The following is a 16263-nucleotide window of genomic DNA, read 5'->3' as shown; positions in this document are numbered from 1 at the left end:
GCTACAGTCATTTAGGCTCTACTTGTATTCAAAATTCTCCATTTCTCTCAATAGTTTAATTGAGACTAAAATATGGATATACATTTACCATTATAATTCTATTATTATTGAATTTGACAGGAAAATAATTAATGTGGCCTGATTTTGGCTATAAAAGTGTTAGAACAGATAAGTAGTAGCTAGTTCCTTGTTCTCTCCACCATACTTTCAATATTTTCCCATACTTTCAGAGACAATGTCCTATTTCAAATATTGTGTAACTATTAACATAAAGATGTAAGATAACAAGGTAACTTCACCACTGCCATGAATGAAAATACTTAAAAATAAAACTGTAATTAAGTGATCAATTTTGTTTTCCCAGCTTAGATATTACTGTCTCTCCTTCTTCCCACTCAACCACTCTGTTCTCTACTGTGCCTTCTGTTCAAGTTATTTACCTTCTTGTGTGATGTGCAGAGTGACAGCAAAAGATTGCTATAATCCTGATATTTCACATGTCAACAGGCAGCACTTCAGAGATCAAGATTTTAGCAAGCTTTATTTTGCTGGCCTAATGGAAGTGTATTAATAAGAGGCCTGATGAATTCATCGCATCCAATAATCCACAAGTAATGCTGCTTCCAGGAGATGGAAAGAACTACTGAAATAACACCCAACAATTTTCAAAAGACAATTTGTAGACCATTACTGCATAAGGAAGTCAATACTGATGATTTTGATGTAGGAAATTCATTAGGCAAGAGATAAACCAAACAGATAACAGGATTTGAGAGCCATTCTTTAGCATAACAGAAAAGCACTATTAGGAGAATCCTTGTAATTTAGATTTTATTTTCTCTTAGCTACTACACACAGATTTAATTTTCCTTTCTTTCAAATGTAACTCAAAAGTGGAGGTTAAAAGTGAGAATGTTCCGTCGGTAACAAGATCATATGTGGTAAATAAGGGGTTAAGTAAAACTATGAGGAATATTATGTACGTCTGATACTTGCATACTTCACAGAGATTCTATCTTGGGAGAAGATTTGGAGGGGGGAACCAAGTCGGATAATCAGCTGAACATGAGCTTACAGTGTGGTGTTATGGCCAAAAGAGCTAATGTAATCATTGGATGCATAAACGTTCGAACAGAAGTAAAGAGGTTATTTTACTTTTTAATTTAGTTCTGGTGCAACCATTGCTGTAAATACTGTGTCCAGTTTTAGTATCTACAATTTGAAAAATACGTTGATAAATTGGGGAGGGTTGAGAGAAGAGCCATGAAAATGATTAAAGGATTAGAAAACATACCGAACAGTGAAAGACTAAAGGAATTCTTTTTGTTAAGCTAAATAGAACGAAGGTTAAGGGATAACTTGATCACACAGTCTGTAAGTACCTACATGGGGAACAAATATTTGATAACAGCCTCTTCAGTCTAGCAGAAAAGGTACAATACAATACAATACAATGGCTGGAAGTAGAAGCTAGCCAAATTCAGTTTGGAAATAAGGTATAGATTTTCTTGAAAGAGCACTGCCTTGTAAGATGGGTTCCTGGAAAGGAATGGGGTAGGTGGTAGAAGAAGTGGATGGAGAGGAATTGAATAGAATATCGCAATCTCATAGTGCTCAGGACACATTTGGCCATCATTATGGCTTCCTAAACACTGAGGAAGTGGGACAATCTGTCCCAAAATGGGGAAGAAATAGCAGAATGATCACCCATGACTATCACTGTCCTTGAGGGAGACGCTAAATGTACTGCTTCCGCTCCGCTGAGTGAGAACAGGTACAGGCTGGTTGGTTTTAGTTGGAGTTGGAGAAATCCTTCTGTGACTTCTGCTTCCTCCTCAAAAAGTCATGCTGCCTTTGTGGATATCCACGTTGTCTATAATATTGCTAGGAGCACTGTTGTTGCAGTGCCCTATGCTGACACCTCCTGGGGGCTGATAAATATGCTCCCAACAAATGGAGTCTTTAAATGAATGCAAAGTCTCATCAGTTTTGTAGGAAAAGAAAAACTGACCATCAAAAGGGAGATCATCTAAGATTTGCTGGCTGTCAGAGGTTATACCACAGTTTTGTAACCAGGAAGCTCTCCTCATTGTTATTGCAGAGGCTATCACTCAAGAAGTATCTGCCACATCAAGTGCACCCTGGAGTGGCCACCAAGCGTTCTTCTACCAGGAAAGTCCTAAATTCTTCCCATGCATCTTCCAGCAGCTTGTCAGTAAATTCAGCAATACAAATTCACATTTAGTTAACAGTGCCTGTTGATAAGCTATACACCAGGAGAAAGGACGTGTAACAGATTTTTCTCCCTAGCAAATCAAGTCTCTTGGACTCTTTCTTTGGGAGTTGATTTGAATCTCCCCTCCCCAAATTATTAAATAATCAGTTTGTAAGCAACTAGAGGATAATAGGGTCATAAGTAATAGCCAAAGGATTTGTCAAAAACAAATCATGCCAAACCAACCTAATTTCCTTTTTTGACAGGGTTACTACTGGATAGGAGGTAGCAGCAGACATCATATTTCTTGATTTTTAGTAAGGTTTTTTTATACAATTCTATATGACATTTTCATAAGGAAAATAGGAAAATATGGTCTAAATGAAATTACTATAAAATGGATGTACAACTGGTTGAAAGACTGTACTAAAAAAGTAGTTATCAATAGTTCACTGTCAAACTGGGAGCGTACATTTAGTGGGATTCCTCAGGGGGTCAGTCCTGGATCGATTGCTAGTCAATATTTTCATTAATGACTTGGATAATGGAGCAGAGGGTATTTTTATAAAATTTGCAGAAAACACCAAGCTGGAGGTTAGAGGCAGGATTAGAATTTAAAATGACCTTGACAAATTGGAGAATTGCTATGAAATCAACAAGATGAAAAATAAAGATAAGTATAAAGTACTTAGGAAGGAAAAATCAAATGCTCATCTACAAAATGGGGACTAACTGGGGAGGTGGTAGAAATCCTGAAAAAGATCTGGGGATTATAGTAGATCACAAATTGAATATGAGTTAACAATGTGATGTGATTGCAAAAAAAGCTAATATTCTGACGTGTATTAACAGAAGTATCGTATGTAAGACACAGGAGGCAATTGTCCCACTCTACTTGACACTATGAGAACTGAGCTGGAATATTGTGTTCAGTTCTGGGCTCCAAACTTTAGGAAAAATGTGGACAAACTGCAGAGAGATCAGGGGAGGACAACAAAAATTATAAAACCTTTAGAAAACCAGACCTATGAGGGAAGGTTAAAACCATGTTTAGTCCTGAGAAAAGAAGACTAAGGGAGGACCTGATGAGAATCTTCAAATATGTTAAGGTCTGCTATAAATAGGGTTACCAGACAGCAAGTGGGAAAAATCGGGACAGAGGGTGGGGGGTAATCGGAGCCTATATAAGAGAGACCCAAAAATCAGGACTGTCCCTATAAAATCCAGACGTCTGGTCACCCTAGCTATAAAGAGGACAGGGATCAATTGTTCTCCATGCCCACTGAAAGTAGGACAAACTGCAGCAAGGGACATTTAGATTAGTATTGGGAAAGCTTTTTAACTATAAGGGTAATTAAGCCCTGGATCAGGCTTCCAAGGGAGGCTGTGGAATCCCCATCACTGGAGGTTTCTAAGAAAGGGTTGAACAAAACACCTGGAAGAGATGGTGCAGGTTTACTTAGTCCTGTCCCAGCACGGGGGGCTGCACTTGATAACCTCTCCAAGTCCCTTCTGGCACTACATTTCTATGATTCTATCATGTGACCTCTCATTGGCAGCAGTGACCACATGGGAATTTGGGGCAGGATGGGAATAAAAACACTTGAAGCCTTGCACTGGGACATGGTATAATTTGTCCATGCACTTAGCCGCAAGAGCTAAGGAGGCTGGTGTGCGACATAGGTCTTTGTAGGTTCTAAAAGAGCCTCATTAATAGGATGATCTACCTTCCAGGGGCCACCACCTGGAGAATGTCCAAAACCTTATCAGTGTTCTCTTGCACAACTCAACTTGCATACCCAAAGCCACAGCCATTCTCCTCAGCAGAGCCAATAAGATTTTAAATCCTCCAGACGTGGAAAGGAGTCATCCAGGGTCACTGAGTCATGAGGATAAAAGATCACTTATGCCAGAACCAGCTCCTCTGATTCATCCTGAATCAGTTCTGGTTGATTGGGGGGACCTTTGCAGGTCTCTGACATAGATGGCTTTGGAAGGTGCATAGCCAAATAGTCTGGAAACTTCCCTTTTGAGTGGGCCAGTGATCAAGACATTGGGGACCAGCTATACGAATGGTCCTGCTCCCTGTACCAATGCTCTCCTTCTGGGAGTGGTGTACAAGACTTGCTAGACCAACTGTGCCTAGGTAGGGATGTCAGTGGTGGATACTCTGAACCCAACTATGAGGAGCCACCTGAATAATAATCAGTAGGTATTGGGTATGCCAATCCTGATGAGGCCTTAGGTGATCTGATTTATCTGTAGTCCATTGTAAAGAGGTCAGTATCAGAACCAATGCTGGCATGATAGTCATACCACAAACGTGCTCCAAGATGTGGAGGATATTGCATTGAGACTCGATACGAGGAAAGATTTTATAGTCCGCGCCAAAGGATAAGCTATGGTCAATGGCCATTCTGACTATCAACCCAATATCCTGGTACTGAGGCCACAGGTGCAGAGACGGAAGATCATACCAGTTCTGACCAGTGTGCATAGGTGCCAGGATCAAAACTTTATTGTATTGCTTAGCAGGTACTGACTCTGGTACAACTAACAGTCTCTGTATCAGAGCCAAAGATTTGGACAGAACGGGAAAAGCAGGAGGCACAACCAATGCAATGGAATCTCTGCACTACAGGAGAGTCTGGAATGAAGACGCTAAGCAAATCGTTTGCAGCCTCATAAGCTTGTGAGTTCATCAGTACTTGTAATGTTAGTGCTGAAACAGTGTCTGTTGGTACTGGACTCAATGGCTGTCCCACAGATGGTACCGGAGTCAATAGCATGGAACCAGTATCTTCCTTCTGCAGTACTGGGAGACGCAGGTCAGTGGCCCAACTCTGCCATGTGTACTCAAGGAGTGCAGGTGAGGTTCTGAATCCTTTGAAAAAGAAGAATGCTTCTTTGGTCTGTTTAATGGGTCCTCCTTTGAGGAATCCTGGCAAAGGAATCCCAACTCCTTTTTTTCTCTGAGGAGAAGAGTGTGAAACCAGGGGTCTGTCATGACACCACTGCAGTCTCTCTGGCATAGTGTGTGCAGAAGTTAAGACATTCAGTCAAATGCCCTGGAGCCAAGTTGGGTCTCATAGCCTTTTCCAGGCGGTATTGCTTGAGGTGCAGATCCATGGAAAGCTGCATTCTTTTCTTGAAAGAACAGCAGATACTGCACCTCTCTGTAATGTGTCCCTTGTTGAGTCACAAAAGGCAGCAGGTGGGTGGGTGTTACTACTGGAATAAACACTTCATATGATGGGCAGTGCTTGAAGCACAGTGACTGCTGCTTACCAACAGTGCCTCATACCAAAAACTAATTATGAACTAACTTAAAAGAATTAAAACAATAAACGAAGCCTATCTACTGGGTACTAACGCTAACTAGTTATTCAAAGGAAAAGAAGAGCTGAACATGCTGACTGCACATTTAAAAAAAAAGACTAAAGTAAACTACTAGGGAGCTCTGATTCAGGCCAGAGGTGGTGAGAGAAGGAACTGAAGTGGAACAAAGTGGCAGTGCCTTTATATAACGTTCAGGAGGGGCCACAAGGAGGAGCAGGGCATGTGCACGGCCCCAAAACATACAGCTTCAGAAAACTCTCTGGCTCTGGCACAGTGGGCATCGACATCTCTGAATGGAATACATGTGTGCAGCCACTTAAAGACAAATAGGTGCTCCACCCTCTTCCTCCTCAAGTTGTCGTCTGTCTTTGATGCAGCTGACCAGGCTCTGTGAAATTGTGTCTTCTCTTGTCTTTCAGGATCCTGTCCCTCTTCTGCTCATCCTCTTACTCACTCCTCTTAACTCTCCTTTTGCTTGGAGGATCCTTTTCAACCCCCATCCAACTTTCTAAGAGGTTCCACATTTCTCCTTACTTGCCCCCCCCCCGCCTTCTTGTCCATCTGCACATCATCTCTGGGCAGTCTCATTTGCAAACATTTCAACTATCAACTCTATGCTGATATGTCTCTCAGATCTCTCTTTCTCTACTCTCCTTCTGCCCAGACTAAGGCTGTTTCTACACTGCCACGGTCAGCGCTAAAACTTTTGTTGTTCAGGGGTGTGAAAAAAATCCACCTCTAAGCGACACAAGTTTTAGCACTGAAAACGCCAGTATAGACAGCGCTTTATCATCGGAAGCCACATTCCTGGTGATAAAGCTACCACCGCTTGTTCAGGGTGGTTATTTTTTTTTTTATGGCCGGGAGAGCTCTCCTCCATGCGATAAAGCGTGTCTAAACTGTCCACATCACAGCGCAGCCGCAGCAGCACTGCCACAGCCGCCCTGTAACGTGGACAGTGTAGACATACCCTAAAATCTCTTACAGATTTCCTTGTGCATGTCACTGTTATGTTCAATGTGAGCAGAACAGAGATCTTAATCTTTTCTCCCACTCCAAAATAGTCACTACTCCCTCCATTCTCAGACCCCATGGACATCACCACAACCCTGCCTGTCACTCAGGCATGTAATCTGGGCATTCTATTCATTTTGGTCTCTTCTAAAGCTTCATATCCGGGTCATGTATGAATTCTGTATATCTTACATAATATCTCTCATATCCAGCTTTTCCTTTCTGACCACATAGCTAGATCTCTTCTCCCAAGCACTCATCGTAACTACTGCATCCTACTCTCTGGCTTTGACACATCCCATTTTGTTCCACATATATCCATTCAAAATGCTACTGCAAATATTCTCCTGGCTTGTTGTGTGACCACATCACCCCCTCTGTGTTGTCCATCCTTTAGCATATTAAATACACTACTAATCTTTGCTTTTCAGGTCCTTCATGGCCTATCCCTACATATTCATATCTTATACACTACTGAGATGCTGACTGCTACTTCTGTTCTTGCCAGCTGGCTTTCACCCATTTACTACATTTTCAAAACAAGTACTTTCATGCTCCTTCCTATGCTGCTCCTAATACATGGGATGAGCTCCCTGTAAACATCTGCAAAGCCACTTGATTGTCCACCTTCATATCCCTCTTTAAAGTCTCCACCACCATCAGGTCAGTGTATCATTCAGAGAAGGAATCTTCCCTTCTTCTTTCAAACAAGCAGAAATCTGAATAACACTGAAGAAACCCATCATGGATACTTCAGTCCTAACCAATTCCCAACCAGTGTCAAGCCTTCTGATTATTTACAAGCTCATAGCTAGCAAAAGGCTAACTACAAGCACATATAACTGAAGCTAACATTCTAGACACAATTCATTCTGGATTCAGGCCAGGACATGGAAATGAAATTGCTTTAGTGGCACTGATGGATATCTCCTCCTGTCAACAGACAGAAGCAGTGCTTCACATTTTTAACCAAGAGATATGGCTGTATCATCTCAGAGGTTGCAGGGATCCAAGATGATGCATTAAAATTATTTGACAGGCATATCCAACAAGTAGTGACAGGAAACTGCACCTCCATTACTAGACCCTCCTCATCTGTAGAGTTCTACAAGGACCAGTTTTCTCTCTGGTCCTTTCCAGCATCTACATGCAACCACTAGGTGAACTGGTCAGACAACATGGACTCAAGTGTCACCAATATGCAGATGACACACCACTCTACCTTCCCTTCACCACATGTGATTGCACCACTACAACCAAGATGGCCAGGGCTTGGATGAGACCAGCTCATGAATGAAGAACAGCTGGCTGAAGCAAAGACGAGGTGATGGTGGGCAGAAAGGAAAGTATTTTGAATAATTTTCAGCCATGACACAGTCTCCTTTGGCAGAATATTCACATCCATCATTGGTCAATTCAGTCTGTAGTCTAGGAGTACTCTTGGACTCCTCACTGACTCTAAGCTCTGGTTGGCTAGGAGTCTCCTTCCCATCCTGGTGAAGAATGACTTAGCCTCAGTTATTCATGCCTTCTTCACTTTTTGACTGGCCTACAGCAGTGCTATGTACTTGGGCCTGAAAATGCCAGCACTCAGAAAACTCCAACAACTACAAAATGTTGCAGTGCAAAACAGGCCACTCAAATATTTGTGAACAAATTATATCAGTCTTCCACCCTCTACACTGGCTTCCCATAGACTTTAGAATCAATTTCAAGGTCTCTGTCCTTATCTTCAAAATGCTCCATGGCTTGGGTCCAGGATACCTAAAAGGCCACATAACCACCAGGTCAAAGACCATTGTTGACAACTTTGCTCCTGTAGAGCGATGGAACTCTCAACAATAAAAGTAAAGCTTGTCTACGTGGGAGCTAAAACCCTCTCCAGGATTGTCCAAGACTGTTATGAACTCCCCCAGGAACTAAGGAACTTCACAAACCTCACTACCTTTCATTCCAGCTGCAAGCCACCTTGCTTTCTTTAACAAAAACACATAGCAATAGGTATGTTTATAAAATAATAATAAACTCTACCAAAATAATACATTCCACTGTGCATCCTCTTCTCGGGAGAGGATGAAAGAACAAACGTGACAGATAATAGTCACGTTGCTTAACGCGCTACTGGAAGGCAAGCTCAGATACCATGGTGATGAAGGTGGTATAAAAACCTATGTATAACAGAGGCCAAGAATACTGGTTAAATACTTCAGACTTTCAATATTTCAAATTTATAATCCTTAAAAAAATGTTAAGTACCCAAACCTACAAAACTGCTATGTGACCCCTTTCCTCCACGTGACTCTTAAATCCTTCGTGTTGTCAAAGATTTAAGATTAGATTACCGAAGATATTGGCATATCTGCATAAACATTAATAGTGGTTCACATGAGCTCTTGCACTTTCTGGTGATGAGGGAGATGGTAAGCAGAGAGAGCATTGAGGGGGTGTGGTTAGTGACTTTTACATATCACAGAACTCAGAGAGAATTGTCTCAAAGGTATTAAAATCAGATAATTGAATGATTCAACAGAATTCAATAAACTGCTTGGATAATTCAGCAGAAAAGCTTGGATAATTCAGCAGTTGGAATCAGCAAGGTTTCTTCCTCAAGGGTTGGTGTTTATCAAGAAAGTAAAATAATTATCAGAATATAGGCAGAAAAAAAACCTTTTTAATGTTTAGCTCCATCCTGAGACTTCTCAGTGAGGAGCCTTAATTTCCCAAAAGTATTCTTCCGTTTGTCTCCTATTCAGCCACTCTTCTAGTCCTTCCCCTGAGTTCCTGTTCAAGGGAAGGGAAAAGCTGAAGGGCATTAATCTCTTGTTCTCTGGGGATGTAAACAAAAGGCTGAATTTCCACAAGTCACTCACAATTATTCACACTTTAGTACATGTGTAATTTACATAAACAAATACTTAATCTATACACACAAATCATTTATTTGCATATGCACACACTCAGTGCAAATACATGGGTGCAAATCCCAGGCATTTGTACTCACACAAATTGAGTACAAATGAGCACAAGTGACTGCTAGGTGATGGATGCTGTCTAATGTGAAATGTAGAACATTGGGAGTTTTGCTGAAATTTAGTTCTTAAAATTCAAAACCATAAAACTATGAAGCTGGTGGTTTTGGTCTACAATTGTGAGAAAATAATGTGTACAAAGATTATTCTGTTTAAATATTTTATTATTATATTTACTCTGTATGTTTTAGGATAAATGTCTAGGTAAGAAGATGACAACTTGTAATAATTTTATTATGGTTTTGCTCATTATGTTGATTTTCAAGTTCATAATACTATTTCATTAGTGTTCTTATGTATTATTTGTATGACAGTAAACCCCAGAGATCCCCAGTCAGGTTCAGTGACCCATTATTCTAGCACTTTACAAACACAGGAGAAGACAGTCCCTGCCTCTAACAGAATCTGAGGTTAACACATAGCATATAAATTTTGAATTAGTTTGTGTGAGAAGAATATTGACCCTCACCCCAGATCACAAAAGCTGAAACTCAATTTCCTATATAAGTGTGGTTTTGAAAAATGTGAATTCACTTAAGAGTATCAGAATTACCAGATCATGTTTTCAAGGTAGTGTGTCAAAGCAACAACAAGTAAAATCCTTTCTAAAAGTAGTAATTCTGATTTAGAGGACAGCTGATGAGATGTTGCTATTAGCTTCTGCCATTTACAAATGTTTGTCAACCCTTCTACTTTAAAAAGTCTCTATATAACAGGAAAGCTGCTTTTTTCAGAATAAACCAGAAATACCCTTCTCTAAAAACATGTATCTGATCTATTCGTTACCTAAACACAAAGCAGCTCAAGAGACCATATTTCGCTGGTCAGACACTGCCATAGTTTCATGGTGACAAAACATTACCTAAGTATCAATATCATACTTGAAAGATGTTCAGTCATTCAAGTCAATTAATACAGTTTTGTAGGCCTTGGCCCTGATCTCCACAAAGTTTCAGTTTGCTATGATTTTTACTGCTCCAGTAACTGACTGCGGGATCTCACAATTCTATTTCATTATGAACTTGGAAAAATTAGATCACCAAGCCTGACAAAAAAATTCTGTTGGGTAATCTTGTTATCCTTTCAGCACCTAGGGCTTGATCCAAAGCCCACTGATGTCTATAGGAAGATTCTTGCTGACTTCATAAGAGTTTTGGATCAGGCCTTAAGCAATTAAATCTTCCAGGCAAACTTTTACACTTCTACTGAAATGGATTCATTTTTAAATCTTCTTGGGTGATACACAAACAAAAATTAGTTCAGTAAACTAATGAACTATAATATAGTTTACTACATTTGAAATTATTATACAATCAATTAGTTAAAAACGGCAGGCAACTAACAAAAGCATCAACATCTAAAAATAGTCTAAGAAGCCAAAAGCAGGGAGACTTTTTCCACAGGAATCCTGTATTTTAAGGATAGCTAACAGCTATAATAAAAGTAAACTTACGAAGATAGATATTAATTTCTGACTGTTGACACCACTTTGAGCACTAACAAATGATAGCTTGTAAAAAGGCATAATAGGAGGGAGATATGAAATAAACCATTTTAAAATGTTGACTAGATTCAGTTAACATGCAATTAACACAGTAAAATGCTAGACTAGATTCATGTCATGCACTTAACACAAGTGTACAGGAGGAGGCTGGCATGAATATTTGATGTTACAGAAATAAAATTTGACAGGAAAGGAAGCACATAGTAAATTTAGCTGAAAGAGTCTTTCATCTAAGATATTAACATTTGCTGATCCTCATTAAGTTTCTTATTTTGATGAGTTACTTAATGATTTGTTTTTCTTTAAAAAGTAAAATTAATATGAGAATCTAGGAAAATATTTCAATAAGCATTTTATTAAGATAACAGGATTGGAACATGAGTCATAACAAAACAAACAAGGTTGTAATTGATACAGCAAATGCAGTAAACAAATAGATAATCCAAATTTTTTTGAAAAGCACGCAGTACTCACTGGTGCTATAAAATGCAGCCAAAATTTCTCTAACACCAGTTGGGAAACGAAGTATCAGGAGCACAGACAGTTTATCTTAATCTTAACATCAAAAAGGGAATGCAGCATAAATTACCAAAAAAAAAAAGTCAAGCACTGTATGAGCAACACAATTTAAGGGAAATTGCTTACCTGCAGCTAGAGTATTTTGAAGGTAGAATCCTTTATACATTCACACATATATTGGCCTTCTGACCTTCAGATAGCAAGCTTACTAGCAAGATTATGTGGTAAAGTTTAGTACCACTTTGAGGCATATGCACAAGCATATCTACATCAGGCAAGCACAATAGTAAAGAATAAAATTGTCAGACACAGAGAAGAACATAAATTGTTGGGCAAAAGTCAACATGGTTTCTGCAAATGGAAATCGTGTCTTACTAATCTGTTAGAGTTCTTTGAAGGGGTGAGCAAACGTGTGGACGGGGATCCAGTGAACATAGTGTACTTAGATTTCCAGAAAGCCTTTGAAAAGGTCCCTCACCAAAGGTTCTTACATAAATTAAGTTGTGATGGGGTAAGAGGGAAGGTCCTTTCATGGACTGAGAACTGGTTAAAAGACAGGAAACAAAGGGTAGGAATTAATGGTAAATTCTCAGAATGGAGAGGGGTAACTAGTGGTGTTCCCCAAGGGTCAGTCCTAGGACCAGTCCGATTCAACTTATTCATAAATGATCTGGAGAAAGGGATAAAAAGTGAAGTGGCAAAGTTTGCAGATGATACTAAACAGCTCAAATAGTTAAGACCAAAGCAGACTGTGAAGAACGTCAAAAAGATCTCACAAAACTAAGTGATTGGGCAACAAAATGGCAAATGAAATTTAATGTGGATAAATGTAATGTAATGCACATTGGAAAAAATAACCCCAACTATACATACAATATGATGGGGGCTAATTTAGCTACAACAAATCAGGAAAAAGATCTTGGAGTCATCGTGGATAGTTCTCTGAAGATGTCCACACAGTGTGCAGAGGCGGTCAAAAAAGCAAAAAGGATGTTAGGAATCATTAAAAAGGGTCTAGAGAATAAGAAGACGACTATCTTATTGTCATTATATAAATCGATGCTATGCCCACATCCTGAATACTGTGTACAGATGTGGTCTTCTCATCTCAAAAAAGATATACTGGCACTAGAAAAAGTTCAGAGAAGGGCAACTAAAATGATTATGAGTTTGGAACAGGTCCCATAAGAAGAGAGATTAAAGAGGCTAGGACTTTTCAGCTTGGAAAAGAGGAGACTAAGAGGGGATATGATAGAGGTATATAAAATCATGAGTGATGTGGACAAAGTAGATAAGGAAAAGTTATTTACTTAATCCCATAATACAAGAACTAGGGGTAACCAAATGAAATTAATGGACAGCAGATTTAAAACAAAAGGAAGTTCTTCTTCACACAGAAAGAATAGGAGTACTTGTGGCACCTTAGAGACTAACTTCTTCACACAGCGCACAGTCAACTTATGGAACTCCTTGCCTGAGGAGGTTGTGAAGGCTAAGACTATAACAGCGTTTAAAAGAGAACTGGATAAATTCATGGAAGTTAAGTCCATTAATGGCTATTAGCCAGGATGGGGTAAGAAATGGTGTCCTTAGACTCTGTTTGTCAGAGGGTGGAGATGGATGGCAGGAGAGAGATCATTTGATCATTACCTGTTAGGTTCACTCCGTCTGGGGCACCTGACATTGGCCACTGTCAGTAGACAGGATACTGGGCTAGATGGACCTTTGGTCTAACCCAGTATGGTCATTCTTATGTTCATAGGCCTCACCCTCAGGCCTGGTCTACACTGGGGGGGTGGGGTGAGGGAAATCGACCTAAGATACACAATTTCAGCTACAAGAATAGCGTAGCTGAAGTAGATGTATCTTAGTTCGACTTACTTTGCGTCCTCACGACATGGGGTCGATTGCCGCGGCTCTGCCGTCGACTTTGCTTCTGCCTCTCGCCGAGCTGGAGTTCAGCAGTAGATGGGAGAGCAATCAGGGATCGATTTATCACATCTATATTACACATGATAAATCAATCCCCGATATATCAATCGCTATCCACCGATCCGGCAGGTAGTGTAGACATACCCAAAGTTAAGCAGGGAAAAGGTAAGTTGGAGGTGGATTTGGAGAGGCAATATATTTGGAGATCTCCAGTTCTTTCATAATAACTTTGTGTTCTCTGTTTGAGGTGATAACTGTATCTTGGACTAAAATTCAAATGTGTACATATATACAGTCAGACGAATTAATGTGCAGGATGATGGAAAAGTATGTTCCACATCCTTAATGTTAAACTGATCAGTTTTTAAGAAGGGTAATGTACAACATTTCAGTAGTCATTGGTCTTAATTCAAATCATATGTGTATTGTTTGCAACAGATGATCAACAGGCCTTTCATCCATATGTGCCTGGACCCTCACTCTGATAAAGGAGCAAATAAAAAAATCCTAATGTGCATGGATTCTGGGTGCAGTGTGGTACGATAATGATGCACGTATGTCATTGGTACATTGCATCCGTACAACAAACAAACAATCTGTTTACTTGTCCTTCATATGAATAAAGAAATGAAAAAAAATTAAGACTGAAAAAGTTCCTATAGGCATGTTAAAGCTCTCTCTCCTATAAGAAAGACCCGATTAGAGGGACTTGTTACATGTAAATGTGCAGTTTTAGCCTGAAATTCAGAAGGAAGCGAACAAAAAAGTTTAAGAGACTTTGAAATAGCTTATAAATCTCCCATTCAAATTCCGTAGACAAAATGCATGCGGTTTTTCCCATTATTTCCGGCTTATTTTCAGAAGCAGTTCATGCAGACAAATATGCTTGTAAGGAAGTGCACATGAACTGCTTCATCTGAAGGTGGTATTTTACCATGTAAGCTTATTAGGCAGCTCCAAGATTATTTACTTTTTGTTCAGAAGATCCAACAGTGGGAATCTATGCAGAACACCTACCTTTCAGGAAAAATACTTTTTTTTTTTTAAACAAAAAACTGTACCACTGAATAAACTCCAGATACATCTGAGAAGTTATGCCTGTAAATGAATAATGCAAACCAAGCTTTTCATGCAATGACTCTCTCTCTCTCTCTCTCTATATATATATGGATAGATAGATATAGCAGCACTGCAAAAAAAATCATAGTTCTTACATTTGGTGAAGGATCTCTTTGTTCATATTTTACATCTTCTTTCCCATTTGCTTCAGACTGTGTCAGTTGGTATGATCTGCCTTCAATGAAAGTAATATAGTCTTTATAAGAGCATAACGGGCCTGCCAGGATACCCATGAAATTACAGTTGTAACTTAAATACTCCAGTAGACTTGGCATGCGTCTGTAATTTAAAGACAAGCAACTTGTGAGAGGTACTCTATGCTTTTAAAACAGTCCACTGTAGGAATAATCATTTATTTTATTACTTACTCTAATTTCAATTAAAATACATACAGTAAAGCAGTCTAGCTACATTTTTATAACTATAATTTAAAATATAAATGAATGTTTCTTCATCAGTCTGTACTGAGTGTTTCCAGACTGATTTAACTACCCACAGGGACTTTCTCAAAGCCCAAAATCATATCATCAGTTTTTAAGTAGATCTCGCTGCTGTGATCAGTGAGACACTCTGCTTAAAAATCAGTAATATAATATAACTATGCAATTAGGTAAAGGGCTCTTGTCAGTCTAAATTCAGTTTGTCTGGAGTGAGAGACTGAATGATTTTTCATGGTAGCACAGGTTTTATATACATAGTATACATGTACATATGCGTATACACACATGTGAACACGTACACACAAACCCTCTTCTGAAACACCCTAAGCACACTAATACAGGCAAAAAAGCATACTTAAAAAAAAATAGAACAGCTTTGGTCCTCTGTCAAAATTGTGGTAAAAATTCCTGAAATTAGTTCCAAATGGTTTCTCTTGTGGAAGTGACATGAAGAATAGAAAAATATTGAATAAACGAGGACATTTTCTACCTGTATGACTAATAGATGGTATAAAAAGATATTTAAATAAATGAGAACTGTCTATAAAACCTCCACTTGGGATTTCTTTTTGAAAGGACATAGTTACAAGCATAAATGTCAACACCTCACATAAATTATAGGTCCTCCCATTCTGTAAGTTGATATTTATTTCTCCCCTGATTTTTTTTTTAAACAGAAGGAAGGCACTCAATTCTTCAGTAGCTGTCACTGAACCATTATTTCAGTGATAATAAAATGAGTAACAAAAAGAATTGTGATGTTCCCTGTTCAAATTCCCTTAATGCATAACTCAAGAGTTGGAGTGGTCAACTGATCAAAAAAGACGGTTACTCACCTTTGTAACTGTTGTTCTTCGAGATGTGTTGCTCATATCCATTCCAGTTAGGTGTACGCGCCGCGCGTGCACATTCGTCGGAAAACTTTTACCCTAGCAACTCAGTGGGCCGGCAGGTCGCCCCCTAGAGTGGCGCCATCATGGCGCTTGATATATACCCCTGCCGGCCCACCCGCTCCTCAGTTCCTTCTTGCCGGCTACTCCGACAGTGGGGAAGGAGGGCGGGTGTGGAATGGATATGAGCAACACATCTCGAAGAACAACAGTTACAAAGGTGAGTAACCGTCTTTTCTTCTTCGAGTGATTGCTCATATCC

General features: G+C 39.5%; 1 protein-coding gene and 1 long non-coding RNA gene across 3 annotated transcripts in view; one reads left to right on the top strand and one right to left on the bottom strand.

Moving 5' to 3' along the window:
• MBOAT2 (membrane bound O-acyltransferase domain containing 2) overlaps window positions 1-16263 on the bottom strand; it is a 223450-nt gene that overhangs the window by 31652 nt on the left and 175535 nt on the right. For both annotated transcript variants that reach the window (XM_030555474.1, XM_030555475.1), the window contains one exon: window positions 14767-14950. In XM_030555474.1, the coding sequence (XP_030411334.1) occupies window positions 14767-14950 (184 nt within the window). The remainder of the gene's footprint in view (window positions 1-14766; window positions 14951-16263) is intronic.
• Window positions 1-16263, top strand: part of LOC115648209 — a 54156-nt gene that overhangs the window by 27988 nt on the left and 9905 nt on the right. The gene's annotated exons all lie outside the window — the stretch shown is intronic.

Source organism: Gopherus evgoodei, chromosome 3, assembly GCF_007399415.2.
Source record: "Gopherus evgoodei ecotype Sinaloan lineage chromosome 3, rGopEvg1_v1.p, whole genome shotgun sequence".
Lineage (NCBI taxonomy): Eukaryota > Metazoa > Chordata > Testudines > Testudinidae > Gopherus > Gopherus evgoodei.
Note: the sequence above shows the minus strand (reverse complement) of the source record. Positions and strands in the feature narration are given on the sequence as shown.